The sequence below is a fragment of the Oxyura jamaicensis genome, chromosome 9 (assembly GCF_011077185.1).
Source record: "Oxyura jamaicensis isolate SHBP4307 breed ruddy duck chromosome 9, BPBGC_Ojam_1.0, whole genome shotgun sequence".
Lineage (NCBI taxonomy): Eukaryota > Metazoa > Chordata > Aves > Anseriformes > Anatidae > Oxyura > Oxyura jamaicensis.
The window spans coordinates 9,281,290-9,296,959 of record NC_048901.1 but is presented as its reverse complement, the minus strand read 5'-3'; the positions used below and the strand labels follow the sequence as shown (position 1 = coordinate 9,296,959).

The following is a 15,670-nucleotide window of genomic DNA, read 5'->3' as shown; positions in this document are numbered from 1 at the left end:
GTAGGTGAAAACTGATTTCACTTCATGAGTATATAGCAGAGCAGGGAAAGTAACACCTACTGAAGGAAGTGACCAAAACAAATCTTTCCATGTTCTGCACTCATCGCATCTTGAAAGGAGTCAATCCACACAAAAAGATTTAACACAAATATAGTGCTTGGGCAAGCGAATTTCATGTTCTTTTGTGAACTTGTCCTTTCCCTTCTTCTTGACATCAGTTCTCCTTTGGTTTGCAGATGAAGTACAATTTGCCATCCTGGTGTGATCGAGTGCTCTGGAAATCATACCCCATGGTGCACGTTGTCTGTCAGTCCTATGGTGGGTAGATAACAGATTGTAGATAGCAAAGCAATCAGTCTGAAACGGAAATGATTCAGAGCAGTCTGTAGGAATCTCCCTGCAGTGCCAGGCACTCAGCATAGAGGGACCTGATGTTAAACCATACAGACTGGATCCAAATCTCTCTGCCTGTAACCTTACAAAGTTGGGAATTAATTCTGTTACTCTTTTATATGCAGAATACCACTTAGGCAGCTGTAGCTATCCAGCTTTAGGGTACACTATAGGAGCCTTTTACACCAGTTATTTCTTGGCAACAACTGCACTTCCTATGCAGTTGCCACCAGGAGTTGGTGCCAGCAGGACGGACCCTTCATACATGGTACAGTCTGCAGAGGCTGGAGTTGCAAACATCTCTCTTCTATCAATTCATATTCCAGAAGGATGATGTGTGGTACTAGGAGTGTTTGCCTGTTCCCTTTCTGGCTGAGAAGAAGCTTTGCAAAAATACAGCGTAGGGAAGAGGGGAAACCTGTAAGACCTGTTTAAGAAAGACCTACATACTAGTTCCTGAAATTTCATTGACTATATGTAGTACTAAACTTGTAGGTATAATGATGATGGTTTTCTCTGCATGGGACTGAGAAGAGGGCTGTAGAAGTGTCTTGTGGGATAAGCTGGACTGATGTGATCACAGAGCCTATGGTGATGGAATGTGTTGTTAAATTAAGCACCTCTAGAAGTATGGCATCTGCCTATACACTCTTCTGTTCAATGGACTGGGCTAGCTGGAACTCACTATGTGCCTAGATAATGCCAAGCCATTACATACTCCACTGTTAATTTTGTGCCACCAGTGGCTCTGTGGTGCAGAAGTGGCAATGATGTATTCCTGTGTAGTTGCCTGCCCTGTTAGAGCTTGAAGTAACTGTGCACCTTGCAGACATAACCAAGACCACCACGAGGGTTTTCAGTATTGGGGAAATTTAACATTGATAGTTGCTTGCAAAATGATGTGGTAAAGTTGTGTCCATTAAATAAATCTTCATGTATTTTGATAGAAGAGTTACATTCCTATATACTAATACGAGATTATGTAGAGACACCTTTGACTAGAAGCAGTTACCACAGCGACAGTTATGTTTTCTGGAAAATTACTGAATAATATTCCTATTGCAGTGATCTCAATGGAGCAGGGCAGAAATGCAGGGTGGTAACTATTGTCCCTCTCTTGTTGGCAGGCTGCACCACTGATATCATGACAAGTGACCACAGTCCTGTGTTTGCCACCTTCGAAGTGGGAGTCACCTCGCAGTTTGTTTCAAAGAATGGTTAGTCAGACTGAGTGCAAATGTACTGTCTTGGATATATCTGTCTTTGCATCTTTGGATATAAAATTCCATGTATTGTGTATATTGAAAGAAAAAGCTGATTCTCAAATAGTCCATTCAAAAATGCCCTCTCTTTATTTCCTACTGAAAATATTTTCATTTTCCCTCCTCTTTCCTAGACTCCAAGTACACAGACTCCCAAGGGGAGATCGAGTTCCTGCACTGCTACGCTACTCTAAAGACCAAGTCCCAAACAAAGTTCTACATTGAGTTTCACTCTAGCTGCTTAGAAGGTATGGGTTTACTCATCTTTATTCTTTCTTTTAAAGTTCCCTACCTGTTTGAATTAACTCCTCTTCCTTTGGCTTTGGTCTAAAATGGCTGTGTAGGTCACTTGTTTCAGTGCAAAAAAGGAATGTCCTAGAGATCTGTTGCATTCTGCAAGTCATCTTTTACTGTCAGCAATACTTACAGCCATTTAGCTGTAATCCTTGCTTAGACACGTAACTTTTTGCCATTTCTTCCATCTTGTCTAGCAATCTGATCATCTCTTCCTTGAAGAGAAATGTGTATTGTTCTTGCTTCTGCACACACACACAAAAAATCTATTTAGCTAACACATGATTGATTAAACTTCTAATCGTGCCTGCTACAAGTGATCAGGTGCTTTCAAAATAAAACATCTGCATTAGTCTAATAAATATAATGTGATTCCCCTGGTTTGAAGAGAATAAATCAGAGGATCAGCTTAAAGTGAAAAGAAAGATGGTGCGATGACTCTGTAAATGGGACTGTGTACCTACCAGCACTACATATTTTACTCTCTGTCCATGTGCTGCAGGGCTGAGTCTCAGCTGTTTATGTAATGCAAGCCTACATGCCCTTACTGTGCTTTTTTTAAGCAATCTCCATCACAGGACTGCTCTTCTAAGTGGGACAGCATGCCTTCGGTGTACGCTTCATCACATTATCGCATGTCAGAGAGCTGTGTCAAAGACAGTTCCATAAAAGATTATTTTTTGGCTGTATCAAAATTTGCATAAATTTCTATGGAAACAGTGTATTACGAATCTTAAATTAGAATTTCAAAAGTGTGCTATCTTGAGTGGCGTAGGAAGAGCTGTCATGTTCTTATCCTCCAGTCCATGTATGCACTGAGCTTTTCAGTGCCAAGTTGAACTGTAAAATAAAACCATTTAACAATGCCTCATTAAGATCACTTGTAAATTTTCCATATAAATGTTCACCTGTAGCTCAAAGCATAAGCTTCTTAATACTTTTAAAACTTGTGTCCAAGTAGGAAAATAAATGTTGGCCTTTTGGAGATCTAGCATCTGAAAAGGCCAGGTTCTTGCCAAGTTCTTGCTGTCTCTCTTCTGGTGATCTCCTTTCTCATCACTTTGTAGGTTTTGTAAAGAGCCAGGAAGGAGAAAATGAGGATGGAAATGAAGGGGAGCTTGTGGTAAAGTTCATTGACGCTCTTCCAAAGGTAAGCCAGAAATAGCCATATGGAAGAGAAGCCTTTTACTTGCATTCCATAAGCAACATTAAGTCTTTTGCTTATATGAATGCTGTTTTTGGGAACATTGTTTTGGTCTTATTTATACCCAAAAGAGTCTGTAAGAATGCAGAATGTGCTTAAGCCAAGTAGTTTATAAGAAAGAAAGGACTTGCCTGCCAGTGCAGTCCATCTGTATCAGGAATTTTGCTAGCATGATTATGTCACTCAGGAGCATGACTTTTTTCCTCATCTTTTAAGTGAACACAACTGGGTCGACAAGTCTTTTAAACAGGTCTGGTTTTTTGTTTGTTTTAGATGGAAGACAGAACAGAATAAGGAGTAACTCTGCCCAGAGTTTCTTTGCCATGTTAGAAAAAGTTTTTTTCTTGGTATTTCTGCAAAAAGTTAACTAAGTATTTTTTACCTGTGTTAAAAAGAACATCAGTGGCCAGATGTAGTGTTCTGTACTTCAGTGTCAAAGACAAGTCCTATCCTTGAGATTGGAGCCGCACTCTGTTTCCTGGCATGGTGGGAGCTAGAAGAATTATCAGAGCTGTTGGATTTGGAACAAATATGTATGTCAGTACGTTTCTGAATAGCCCAAAAGAGGAACTGCTGACTTACAGTCATGCCTTTTGTCAGAGGCTGGGGGAATGCCTTACAGTCAGAGGCTGGGGAAAGATTCTACAATAAGCGATTGTAGTAAGAGCCAAACTGATTTTGGGGAACGGCCTGTAATGAGAGTCCAGATCACTTCCTCCTAGAGCAATTTTCAGTCCTGCATCACAGGAAAAAAATGAGCTGAGCCCGACACAAGTGATTTGTATCATCCTAGCTGCTGTGCAGGGCATGAGAGCAGGGGACTCTAGAAAGTGTAACATCCTGTCACAGACCTCCAAACGTGACTGAAGAGCCTGAACCTGGGCATGACATGATACCCTCATAGGTCTGTCCAGATGAATTTTGTTCATTTGGGATTGAGGCACAGGGAGAACTTGGTTCATGTAGACCACCTGTTGTATTTACCCACATTAATTTGTCTTTCAGTTGACTCCAATCATCTCAGACCCAGAATACCTACTGGATCAACACATCCTGATCAGCATTAAGTCATCAGACAGTGATGAATCTTATGGTAAATGCTTAGCTATAAAGTTCTGGATGAGTCAAAATCTACTTAGATTTTCCCAAATCGCTGAAAGAGTGGGAGAGAACAGAAGTAACTTACAGACTGAACATCTATGATGCTCTGACTTCTGATTTAGAGCTCAATACATACAAAAATACAGTGGGCAATATTTTATGAGGTAATGATGTTTAGAGGACTATGAACTAGAGTCATCAATCTGTATAAACTTTACAAGCCATGAAAGAGTAGTGGCTTAAAAAGAAAGTACTCTAGTGGAATTAAACCAGGAGTCAGTCTGTTTAAATGGGTTTGTTCAGCACATGCAAATCCTGTTTCACTTGCAATTACTTGATGCATTTCTCCTGGCTACAGAAAAGTCACTGTCACTGCTGCTTGCTTCCAGTTACTAATCAGCTAGCCTGCAGTCCTTGTCCAGAGAAGGCTCCCTGCCGTAATCACATTAACTGACATGGCAGTTACCTGCTCACGTTTTCCTTATCAGTCATGGAAGCTCAGAACCCTGTAGTCGCCTGCTGGTGTCTGTAACGTCCAAGTCCTTCACAAACGTGTGAGGAAGTGTAAAAGAAATGCGACAGTCTTTACCGTGGTCCAGAGCAGAGTCTCTCTAGTAATCTTAGCCCTGTCTGTACAGATGTAGATGACTGACATGACAAAGGGAATTCAGTGCTTTTTTTCTTAGTCCCAGGCTTATTACTTTTCAACTTCTAGGGGAAGGCTGCATTGCCCTGCGAATAGAAGCAACAGAATCCTTAGTTCCTATCCATACTGTGCTGACACACCATGGTGAGAAAACAGGGGTCTTCCAAGGTGAAATCAAGTTGCAAACATCACAAGGAAAGCAGAGAGAGAAACTGTATGGTAAGGAACTAGACCATCTCTGTAATGCTCACGGTAGAGTATTTCCATTTTAAAAGATGTCTGATAGCTATCAAGGAATTGAAAATTATCCTTGCAGTGCTCTTGGTCCCAAATAGGTAAGAGCTCTTGATGCTAACTGCAAGAAGATACATTTTTTATTGTTAGCTCTCAGGAGTATACCCATGCTGTCAGAAATTCACAGCATTTCCATTTGGGTTTTTGTTTTTCATAATTCAAGTAAATTTGACAGACTGAGAGAGCCCCCTGTCTGTCACTGATACTGGTTTTATTGAATGATGATACCTTATTTCCACTTACAGTGGCTATATGTTAAAGTGCCAAAGCTGCCCCTCCACTAGTCAACCCAGGGAACATCTGCAAACAGTATGTGAGGCTCTCAAGGAGCAATTTCTCAGCTAAAAGATCACAAACCTGTCTTATTATCACCTTGCTGCCTGCTGTTCTCTTTCAGAATACAAAAGTAGCCTAATTATATTTACTACTATTCTTGATGTTAAAATGACCTGTATATGACTGGGGGCTTGCAACCTTTGTTTGTATTTCAGGACAGACACTGTCTTTCCTATGTCAACAAAACGTGATATGAATTAGCAACAACTTTTTAGAACCAGCTCCCTGTCATTCTGATATACATTGAGATGCCTTAATAAAAGCACTCATACAGAAAACTTAGGGAACTGGACTCTGAAGCTGTCCAAGCACTCCTTTAATGCCTTTTCTTTCCTCCAGATTTTGTCAAGGTTGAACGTGATGAAATCACTGGTCAGAAACCAAAGAATATCACCAATTTAGAGACTAATAAAGACTGGGATCAGGCTAACAGGTAAAGGGCAAATGGGTAAATCAGTTACTGAAAATTAGTTGGTTCAATAAATGTAAAGCTGGGCTTGCCATGGGAATGGTTTTAATAGGCATAATGAGCACTGGGATGCTGCCTTTGTGGCCCTCTGGTCAGCACTGGTCAATTCTTCTCGGTTCAAAACTTTGAAAGATGAGAATGTTTAAGTCAAACTGGGCACCTGCCCTCCATTTACACCTCTCTTTAAGAAGGGTCCTTTTATTTCCAACAGAAAACCAAAATCTACTCATCTGATGGCCAAAGAGGCAGCAGCCATTGCTCGCTACTGGGGGAGTGCTTCCTCTTCTCCAGACAACGCAGGAAAGGAGGATATGTTACGGTAATCTTGCTGCCTTACCTCTGCCAGCTTAGGTGGGAAGCTATGCTTAAACTGCCTGTCTTCCCTTCCAAGAGTGCTGCCTTCTGCCTGCAAATCTATATGGGTACACCTCAGAAGGCCAAATGTCTCTCCTGTTGCTCCAGATATTTCTACACTGTGCAATGCTGTCCAGTGCTGTGATCTGCTTCTTGCTTGGAGCCATCCTGCTGCAGCTGCCAGCTGAATTGCTGGACCCCGAACCACGTACAAGCGTTGTTCGCCCCTGTATGTGCCTGCAAAAGCTGAGCACTAGTGCGCTCTGCAGCCTGGAAATGGAAGTGTCTGCCACAGCCAGAGGAACTATGTGGGGCTGGAGGAGGTGGCCTGGACCTAGCTGCTTCCTCTCCAGTGACCCAGGGGAGCTAGGTGCTAGCAGGACTCCCACTTACTCTCTGATTCTGAAACAACAGTGACAAAAAAAAAAAAAAAAAAAAGCACAGTAGGTGGTATTGAATCAAAGCAGTCAGTGGGCACTAACTCCTTTGTAGCTGGCAGAGAGACAGAAAAAAATGTATTTTTGCATGTATCTTTCTAACAATATTTCTTCTCTTCAGCAGCTGCACTCCCACAGACATCAGCAACCCCAACTACCTGGGGATGGCTGCTTTCTCTCAGCAACCTTCTGCAACAAGCCAGCTTAAGCAGATACCTTCACCAGACCAGCTATCTTCTCTCTGGAACTACGAGCAGAATCCCAAAGAGAACACCTCTGTAATGGGACAGAAGGAGTCATCCTCCACGTCACCCTCCTTGTCACCTCTATCTCCAAAACCGTCCCTCCAGCCTACAGTAAACAGAAGCATCTCTAGTAGGAGTCAAGAGCATCTGTGAGTCTTTGCATTTTGCACCGGGGCTATTCCCCTTCTCTTCTATTATTCTGCAAAGTTGCTACTTCATTATCTGTAAGAATAGTTCAAGGCAGAGCATAATCTTTCAGCCTTTTATCTCTAGAATTAGAAATAGGTAAGGGAACGTCGCAAGTGCAGGCATCACATACTCAAAAGAAACTAGTGTACTAGTTCCTCAGACTTGGGTGAAAGGAAAGCCAAAAATATGTGTACAAGTTTAATTTTCTACCAGCTGGGTTCTAGAGAGAAGGAGAAGACTACAGAGTTAGCTGTACTAACAAAGAAGAAAAATTAGGAGTTGAGCTTTAGGAATTGAGATGGGAAGGAGAGATCCTTCACAGGTTGTGTGTGCAGTAATTCAGTAGGATTTCTACTTGCACTACTATACAAATGTCCAACTTGCTATAGATGCCTGCATCTATCACAAGTCTTGTTGCAGAATTCCCACTCTGCAATTGAAAATATCTTGTACTTACCAACTTAGTAAAGGGATGAGACTACTCTACCCTAGTGCTTGCATGTGTTCAGTGTCCTTGTTCTAGGCCTCTTCTTCACAGTGACAGCTGCTTTCTGAGTCTGGGCTAGCACTCGCTGGTAAATGTACTCAGCACACTGTAAGACAGAACTTGCAGGAGTCACAGCTGCAAACTCTGCCTCAGTCTGTTATGTACCTGGTACAGTTTTATCCCTTCCTTAGGAATACCAGATAATATTGGTAGCAAGAGGAGGCTGACCTAGTTGTAAAATGATCTAGCATGATGTGAGCTCTTACCTGTTAGCTGTCCAGACAACCATTTCAATCCTCCCTGCCAGATCTGAAGATTCTTATTAACATTTCAATTCAGATTTGTGTGTCACACAGCCATCAAAGCACTCAGTACAGTTTGGCTCAGTATCTTACTTCTGTTCAAAAGAGAAGCCAAGCATCGCCTTGACAAGACTGTAGTCCAGCAGGGAGTCTGTACAGCACCATGTCTATCTGCACTCAGAGATTAAACAAGACAAAAGAAGCCATATACAATTCTGTTCTCTCCCCCGGAGTTTAATTTACCCATTTGTGCAGTCGGTTTAATTTTACCATGTTCATTTCCTATTAATTTTCTCTTAAATCAGTCAGTGTGTCTTGCCTGCTCTTTAAAAGTCTCCGTTTTACACTGCTTTGATGATTGTAGGCCGCCTGAACCGGGGAAGAACATGGCAGAGCCTTTGTTTCAGGAGGAGGGACAGCAAAAACCAGAGATGTTTGAGAACCCACTGTATGGTTGTATGGGCTCTAAGGGCAAGGTGGCATCAAAGAAAGAACAGGACTACCCCAAGGCCTCGCGAAAAGAGCAGCTGCCACTGCCCGATCAGAGCTTTCTTCTCACAAAGCCGCAAGAGCCTGAGAGCAGCAAGACCTCTGGCAAACAACCATCACCCCCATTCCTGGTCCCCACACAGAGATTTCGCTCTTATACCTGCTCCAGCCAATCTGAAGAAAAGAATACAAGTGAAAAGACTCAAGGCAAAACAAAGATGGCTGTGTCATCAGAAAACTCAGCACCGCTCAAAAAATTAGTCAAACCTTCAAGGTCTGAAGTCAGCTCAGCCATCCAGGGACAGCTCAACAAGCCGCCCCTTCCCTCGAAGAGCCGGGCAGTGCTGGACATGCAGAACTCCAAGGGCCGAGACTATCGGGACAGCTCAGAGCTGCCACACTCTGGGAAGCATCGGACAGAAGAGGGGCCAGTCAGCAGGACAACCACACCGGTGTGTTTCTTGTGGGAGTTTTATTAGACTGTGGTGTCACGGCAGAAAACTATGAGAAGTGTACTGGCTTAATGTATGCCCTCTGTATTTCCTGACCAAGCTCAGAGCACTGTCCCACTGACCTACAGGGTTTGCAGAGCAGGGGATGTGAGGGAATTTCTTAAAGCAGCAGCAGTTATGTTGTGAAACTGTAGTCTTAATTTTGCATAGAGTTTTAATTGCTCCTGAACCATTTAAGCTTGATGTCCAGAAGAGGAATGCAAATAGTCAGCTACTTTGTTATTGCTTGTTTGGTGCATACTGCATTGTTTCTGAGAATGCCCAAACTTGGCCTGACAGCACAAAACTGCAGTTCAGGCCAATAGGTTTGCTTTGCTGTAACTAATAAATTATTAAAAGTACTCATCTAGGGGAAACACTTATCAACTAATAGCAGCATTGTCCGAAGACATTGCTGAGCCCTCTACAGGCATAATCACGCATCTACCTTCCTGGGCTGTTTTTGTTGTCGTTTTCAGAAGGTCATGAGCTGGATGAGGAGTAGGGGAGGTCTTAATAAGTTGGTTTGGGACAAAAAGAGTGAGTGAGCTGTAAGGTTGTTTTTTGTTGTTGTTGTTGTTTTTTTCTTCTCCATAAATATGGGCAATAGACAAGCTGATGTCTTCTCTTGTCTCTACAGTGAAAACAAGATGGCAGATGGCACCCTAGGAGGAGTCCTGATGGGAAGAAAGATGGCGATTACTGCTTTGTTCACACTGATAACCTCTGGTCTGGTCCTAAAAAGACTGGGAATTTTTATTTTTGAGAGTGTATCCCTCTCTGTGATTTTGAAAGTGTTCTAACTGAGAAGTTTACCTATGTTGCTCGGACCAAGAGGAGCCAGGACCACAATAACAAATGCAATTTAGCCTTTTGTAGTGTCACTTTGGTACTTCTATTAAGAGGCAGGTGGTTAAGTACACACACTGGTAAATGTTTTGGAAAAAGAGGAAGGTACGGCATAAGGACTAGAAGATGAAAGGGGTGTATTTAAAGAACCCCCTTTTTACAAACGCAATTTTCTTTCATTTTGTGTTTCGGAATTGCTAATAAAGAGTGATACGTAAAAGAAAGCATTCTGAAAGCGGTACAGCTCCAAAGTATGTCAAATCCGTGGAGCAAGGAGTTGGGGGAGGGTGGGAAAAGAGTTTGAATAGCAGATTCTGATGAATGTCACACACTGTCAATGGAGCCGGCTTGGCCTCTCGTGTGAGCTCCCAAGCTGCATACATGCATTCATGCAGAGTGTGAGGGCTGGCACTTGACACTGTAGCTCTTTTTTTGTTTGTTTTCCCTAGCAGGTAGTGCATACCCCTAAAAAACAAAGCGAAATCTCAGAACTCTGTGCAGAAATGGGAAAGAATAGATGGGCTGTATGCAGCCTGGAAGTATAGCTGCCTGAAGGGGCAGCAGTCGTTCCAGCCTTTCTTACGGCCAGCACTCTGCTTTTGAAGGATACAGGCTGGCTGGTTTTGTAGCATTCTTAATAGATTAATGCTGACCTTACTGTACACCTTTGTTCATTGACTGAGAATGAATAATGTTAACATAATTGTAATTTCTGTTATATTCACGTTAAGTATTAATGCAGTGGTTACAATTAGGCTATGCCTGTTTGTGACTTAATCATTGCTATTGTTTCCACGTTGATTACTTTAAAATAATAAAATAGTCACCTTTTGGATCATTCTTTGCTGAAAATTCAGAACTGCCTGCCAGCTATAGTTCCGTGTTACATCAGCTCACTCAGTGACCGTAGTCCATGCCCAGAAGAAACACCACAGGCACCGAGGTGTGCTGGGAAGCTGCAACATTGCTGCTCAATACTGCAACTGAGGATGCATTTGTCTCTGTGCACAGACCCTGTTTGGATACAGCTGGTTCAGAAATTCTAGCACCTGCTAGCAGGTACAGTTACCAATTGTCTGAGTATAGAAAATCTACTGAAAGCTTACCTGGGGTAGAAGAGGCCAAGCATAGGCTTGTGAGAATGGGTGGGAGGTGATAATTTGTATGTACATACCTTTTAGAGTTTTCTGTACCGTATAGGTTGGGTTTTCAATGCATTGTTGCTGAAACACCTGATTCTCTTGCTGCCTCATAAGTTAGACAGTCCATCAGCTTACATTCCTCTTGCTTTATTCAACAGAATATTTCCTGCATAATTCCCTTAATTCAATAGCTCTGGTATTTCCCTGGCCCTGGGGAGGGTTTCGCTTTTCTATTCCAGTTTCCAGAAGAACTTGTACAGCCACTGGAGAAAACAAACAAACAAAACAAAAACAAAACAAACAAAATAATAATAATAATAATAATAATAATAATAATAATAATAATAAACACCTTCCTGGAGCAGGTGAGCTTTCTATCCACTATGAAGAATTAGATCAGCTCCTACAAAGTCTGTGGTGTTCTCATGTATGTTTGGGGATGGAAACATGACAGGTTTTCTATGAAAAGCTTTTAACATCTCGATAATGAAACAGACTCAGCTTGTCTGTGATTGAAGTGTTTTTCCACTGACTCCCTAAGCTGTGAGAGCTTTTCAGATGTGAGTATTAGAAAACTGAATTTAAAAAATAAGCCTTGTGCCTATGGTTTGTTTGTTTTTTAAATACTTTCAGTCAAAGCCTTTAAGACGATCTCTCCTGGTTTTACTACCCATGTCCTGAACCAGATGAAACTGGTTGAGACCGAACACTAACTTCTTCTTTCTCACATATCCCTGGGTGCAGGACTCTCTCTTGCCAAACCAGGCACATTTTTCTGCAATCTCTGTTATAGTCTAATAAGTATGTACAGGCAGTACACGTAGAAGATAAGTAAAGGTATGAGTTGCCCAAAAATTCACTGATCTTCCCCAGATGTTACCTATCTGCAACCTTTATTTTATGTCCTTTATTTTAAGTTCTTATAATAGCTGCAGTCTTGGTGTACTTATTTCCATGGAGACACAGCTGTCAAAAACGTTTTAAGTACCTGGCTGCAGGATGTAGCGTTGCAGAACACAGTGACTTTTAAAAACCATGTTTCCTGCCTGCACCTGATGAATCTAACATGAGTTTTTTTGTCCTTTCAACTGTAAAGCTATCAAAGGGTTCTATTAAGGCTTTTCCTAAAATGCCGTACTGGGCTATTTATTTACTTTCTATTAAAGGTGTAGAGTTATACAGAAAACGGCTCAAGGATTGAAAATAGGAGAAGAAAAAAGTACTAAGGGATTCCACCCCTGTCCTTATTTGTTGTATCCCTTGGTTAAAACGTACAGTAGAGATGCAGCAGGAGCAGACCGGTCAACTGTGCACTAGAAGTTGAGGTGAAGGTGAAAGCTCTTGAGCTGCGGTAAAAATCAACAGTTTGGTGCCATAATATATGCCAGCTGCATCTGCATGGTGCTCATTTTGTTGAGGCTGAAATATTAAAAGAAGGACTTACTAGTTTTCTCTAATTCCTATGCACAGCTGAAGCAAGAGCTGAGTGCAGCTGGAGCTATGTCTCACATAGCTGCTCACATCTGCCACCCAGTCACCTGTGCCTTCCTGTGAGCGCTTCTGGAGGGGACTCGTTATGCAAGTGCTACAGAATCCAAGTAGTCATTTCAACATGCCAAATTTCCCAAGCGTAGAAGAGGTGTTAGCTGTAGAGGTACACGATGTTCTTTCTATATATAAGCAAATATCAGATTATTATTCGCATGAATATGAAAAAGATCTTTCTAATTCCACAGTGCGCATGCTGTTGTTGCAAATGTGGCTCTTAATAAAAAGTATTTTAGGATTGGATTTGTGTTAAGACTTCTGAAGTCTTTCAAAAAAATTATTTCCTAGTTGGATCGCAGGTTGACAGAAGAGATTTCCTTTTACCTACTGTAATTTGCTATGTTTTTTTTTTTTTTGTGATGCATAATGAGATACAGCATTATCAGAGTAATGTTTTATCTCATATTTCACCAAATTTCTCTGAAGTTCTGTACTCAGTTCATTACCATTATCCTGCTTTATTAATTTTATTTACAGATCATCTTTGCATTAGCTCCCAAGGCAACTAAACAAAAGGTGCATTAGACATGCAGAGTTTAATTTGGCTCTGCAGAACTATCCACTGGTTCGCAATGCCATAGCTATGAGTCCGTGGTTTATTTTTGTCACAGTTCTGCTTTATTTGATTTCAGCTTTCAGCAATGAATAAAATAAAGTTTTGCATGAAGAGACTCAGTCACTGTAAACATGTGGAAGGGCTTCAACATATCCTTTTAAGTGAAAAATAACTGACGTTCTTCAGTAGCATTCAGAGAACTGTAATCAAAACCATATTCTCAACGATCCTGTCTTGCAGGAGACATCATGCACACTAGCCATGAGCATTTGCTGGGATTTTGGGCATTGGACTAGACAATGTCCACCCTCAGCTATTCTGTGCTTCTGTGCTTATGTTTAAGGGAAGCCATAAGGGAAACCATTCTGTGCCAGTGATGGTGATCTGCTACACAAAATGATTATTATTAACACTTTATTGCATATTTTTTTTCAAGGTCTGGACTACATTACATACAGAGTAAATTAATCTTGTATATCATAAAACATGAGATTATATCAGAAGTAATTGAGATAAGGATTGCAGACAGCAAGGTATTAAATGTGCTCTGGGAAAAATGAATGAATGGGAATGGATGAATGAGACAGGGTCCAGCAACAAGCAGAAAAGTGAGTAGAGAGTCTGTGGAATGAAAAAGAATCCAGCAGGAGGGTAAAAACAGTCTCCAGTATAAACAGTTGACTCAGAGGAGGAAGAAGGAAAGACACACACACACACACACACACACACACACACACACACAAAAACAGCAACAACAACAACAACAAAATTTAAGTTCTAAGTCAGAAAGCAGCAAGTAACTGATCAGCTCAGCAAGCTTCAGCCTGACCTCGCAATGGGTCTACAGGGGAAACTTTGGATCAGAAACTCTTCCACTCACCTTTCTGCAAGGATCCATTTCACCACCTGAGTGTCAGGAGTAGGTAAGAAATCACAACACAATCATCTCAGCACATCATCCCTGAAAATTATGTCTGGAAGGGACCTTGAAAGGTCATGTAGTCAATTTACTGTTATCAATAAAGGGTAGATTACAAGATTCTTCACAGAGAAATGTTTTTAACTGGCTTTATATGCCTCCAGCATGGGAATTTCTCATCTTCTTCAAGCAGACTGTTTCCAGAACGTCACTACTCTCTCCTAATCTCTGATGTGCATTTTTGCTGTATTTTAAGCCCTTTCAGTCTAGTTTTTCCCCTGTGAACAATCAGATCAGGTTACTGTCTTCATTTTCTGACACAGCTTATGTGTATACTGCTCTCATGGTTCCCATCAGCCTTCTCCTCTTTAGAGTAAACAATTCCAACTGTTTAAATCTTTCCTCTGGGTCATATTTCAGTTTTTCCTGCTAGTCTACTTCAACACCCTAGATTTTCCACATCATTCTTGAAATATGCTGGCTAAAGCTGGATACGTCTCCACCAGAAACCTTGTTCTTGCTGATTAAAGGGGAAGGATCATTTGATGTCCCTTGCTGATGACAGTCCTGTTTATCTCTTTAAGATGAGGTTTGCCTTTTTTGTGATAGTACGCCGTGGCTGACTCAAGCTGGTAAACCAATACAAACCTTAGATCTTTCCCTACAGCCCTTTCTGTATTTGCTGAATTATTCCCGTCTGAGGTAGTACCATGCATTACAGCAGCCTGTTTGTCACAAGAGTTTTGAACTAGAAACTTACTCTCTGGCATATTTGAAGTCTTCAGTCTGCAACAACATGCAAAACAGGGGCTTGCCATCTGCAACAGAAATGGATTCAGAGATGCAACAGAGATCTCACAAAATGGACGGTACCTTCTAGGAGTGCTGCAGTCGCACAAAGGGCAAGCACAAAGACTCCAAGTGAAAACCTTTTTAAATGCAGACCGTAGCACAGAGCTTTCATTCATAGTGACACTTTATGGTGACAACACGGTGTTGGGCTACTTTTACATATTGCTGCTTCTCCATCTCCTGCTCATTTGTAAGTAATTAAATACAGAAACTGTTGTAATCTGGTCTATGATTACAGCTTTAAAAGGACACTATGTCCCAAGGAGGTTTAACCTCAGAACACAGCTAGGACAAACAGACTTCATCAGCTTTTATATTAGCAAAGACTGGTGGAGATGTGGCATGGCCCCACACATAGGACACCTGGGTGCAGAGGCAAGTTTTCCCAGTAATAATAATAATAATGATAATAATTATTATTACTGGGAAATATTATTATTATTATTATTTTATCAGATACCATGACTAGCACAGTGCCTAGCTCCACTAAGAACCTCTTCAAGAAGCACTTCATGCCTGGCCTATCATCTGGTAAGGAACTGGCCCTCGTGGCACATAGATTGACAGCTATGTTGATATGAGCCTCTTCTGTGTCTCTAAGCAATCTCACATGTCTAGTGCCAGTATCTTTTCCTTCACAGCTGTTAACATCTGAAAGTTCCTCCCTGTGTTTCACTCTATTCAGTAGCTGTTGAAGATTTTTTTTTCTCCTTTGCGTGGATATATACCCACCAAACACACAGTAGGCTTTGCATGGGAAGCAAAGTTTCAGCCTCTATGTATGTAGAATGTAACATAACTTCATTGAAGG

General features: G+C 41.4%; 1 protein-coding gene and 1 long non-coding RNA gene across 4 annotated transcripts in view; one reads left to right on the top strand and one right to left on the bottom strand.

Annotated features, from left to right (window-relative positions):
• The window catches only part of INPP5D (inositol polyphosphate-5-phosphatase D), a 55,168-nt gene extending 44,474 nt beyond the window's left edge, over positions 1–10,694 (top strand). Inside the window, exons 19-29 of one of the 2 annotated variants that reach the window (XM_035335130.1) lie at positions 237–318; positions 1,521–1,610; positions 1,790–1,903; positions 3,017–3,099; positions 4,159–4,246; positions 4,970–5,119; positions 5,870–5,963; positions 6,211–6,318; positions 6,915–7,184; positions 8,378–8,954; positions 9,634–10,694. In XM_035335130.1, the coding sequence (XP_035191021.1) occupies positions 237–318; positions 1,521–1,610; positions 1,790–1,903; positions 3,017–3,099; positions 4,159–4,246; positions 4,970–5,119; positions 5,870–5,963; positions 6,211–6,318; positions 6,915–7,184; positions 8,378–8,954; positions 9,634–9,636 (1,659 nt within the window). In that variant the 3' untranslated portion in view covers positions 9,637–10,694. Of the gene's footprint in view, positions 1–236; positions 319–1,520; positions 1,611–1,789; positions 1,904–3,016; positions 3,100–4,158; positions 4,247–4,969; positions 5,120–5,869; positions 5,964–6,210; positions 6,319–6,911; positions 7,185–8,377; positions 8,955–9,633 lie in introns of both variants that reach the window. The other variant, XM_035335129.1, reaches the window with a different exon arrangement.
• LOC118171754 lies at positions 11–14,792 on the bottom strand. 2 transcript variants are annotated; one of them, XR_004753363.1, is made up of 8 exons: positions 13,969–14,792; positions 10,949–11,247; positions 9,442–9,670; positions 7,712–7,817; positions 4,844–4,986; positions 3,536–3,646; positions 2,083–2,194; positions 11–313 (listed from the first exon to the last, which is right to left on the bottom strand). It is a non-coding gene; the product is annotated as an uncharacterized LOC118171754 (long non-coding RNA). The 2 variants fall into 2 exon arrangements; XR_004753364.1 differs by lacking the exons at positions 2,083–2,194; positions 3,536–3,646 and having other exon boundaries at positions 13,969–14,786.
• Between the last annotated feature and the right edge of the window lie 878 nt (positions 14,793–15,670).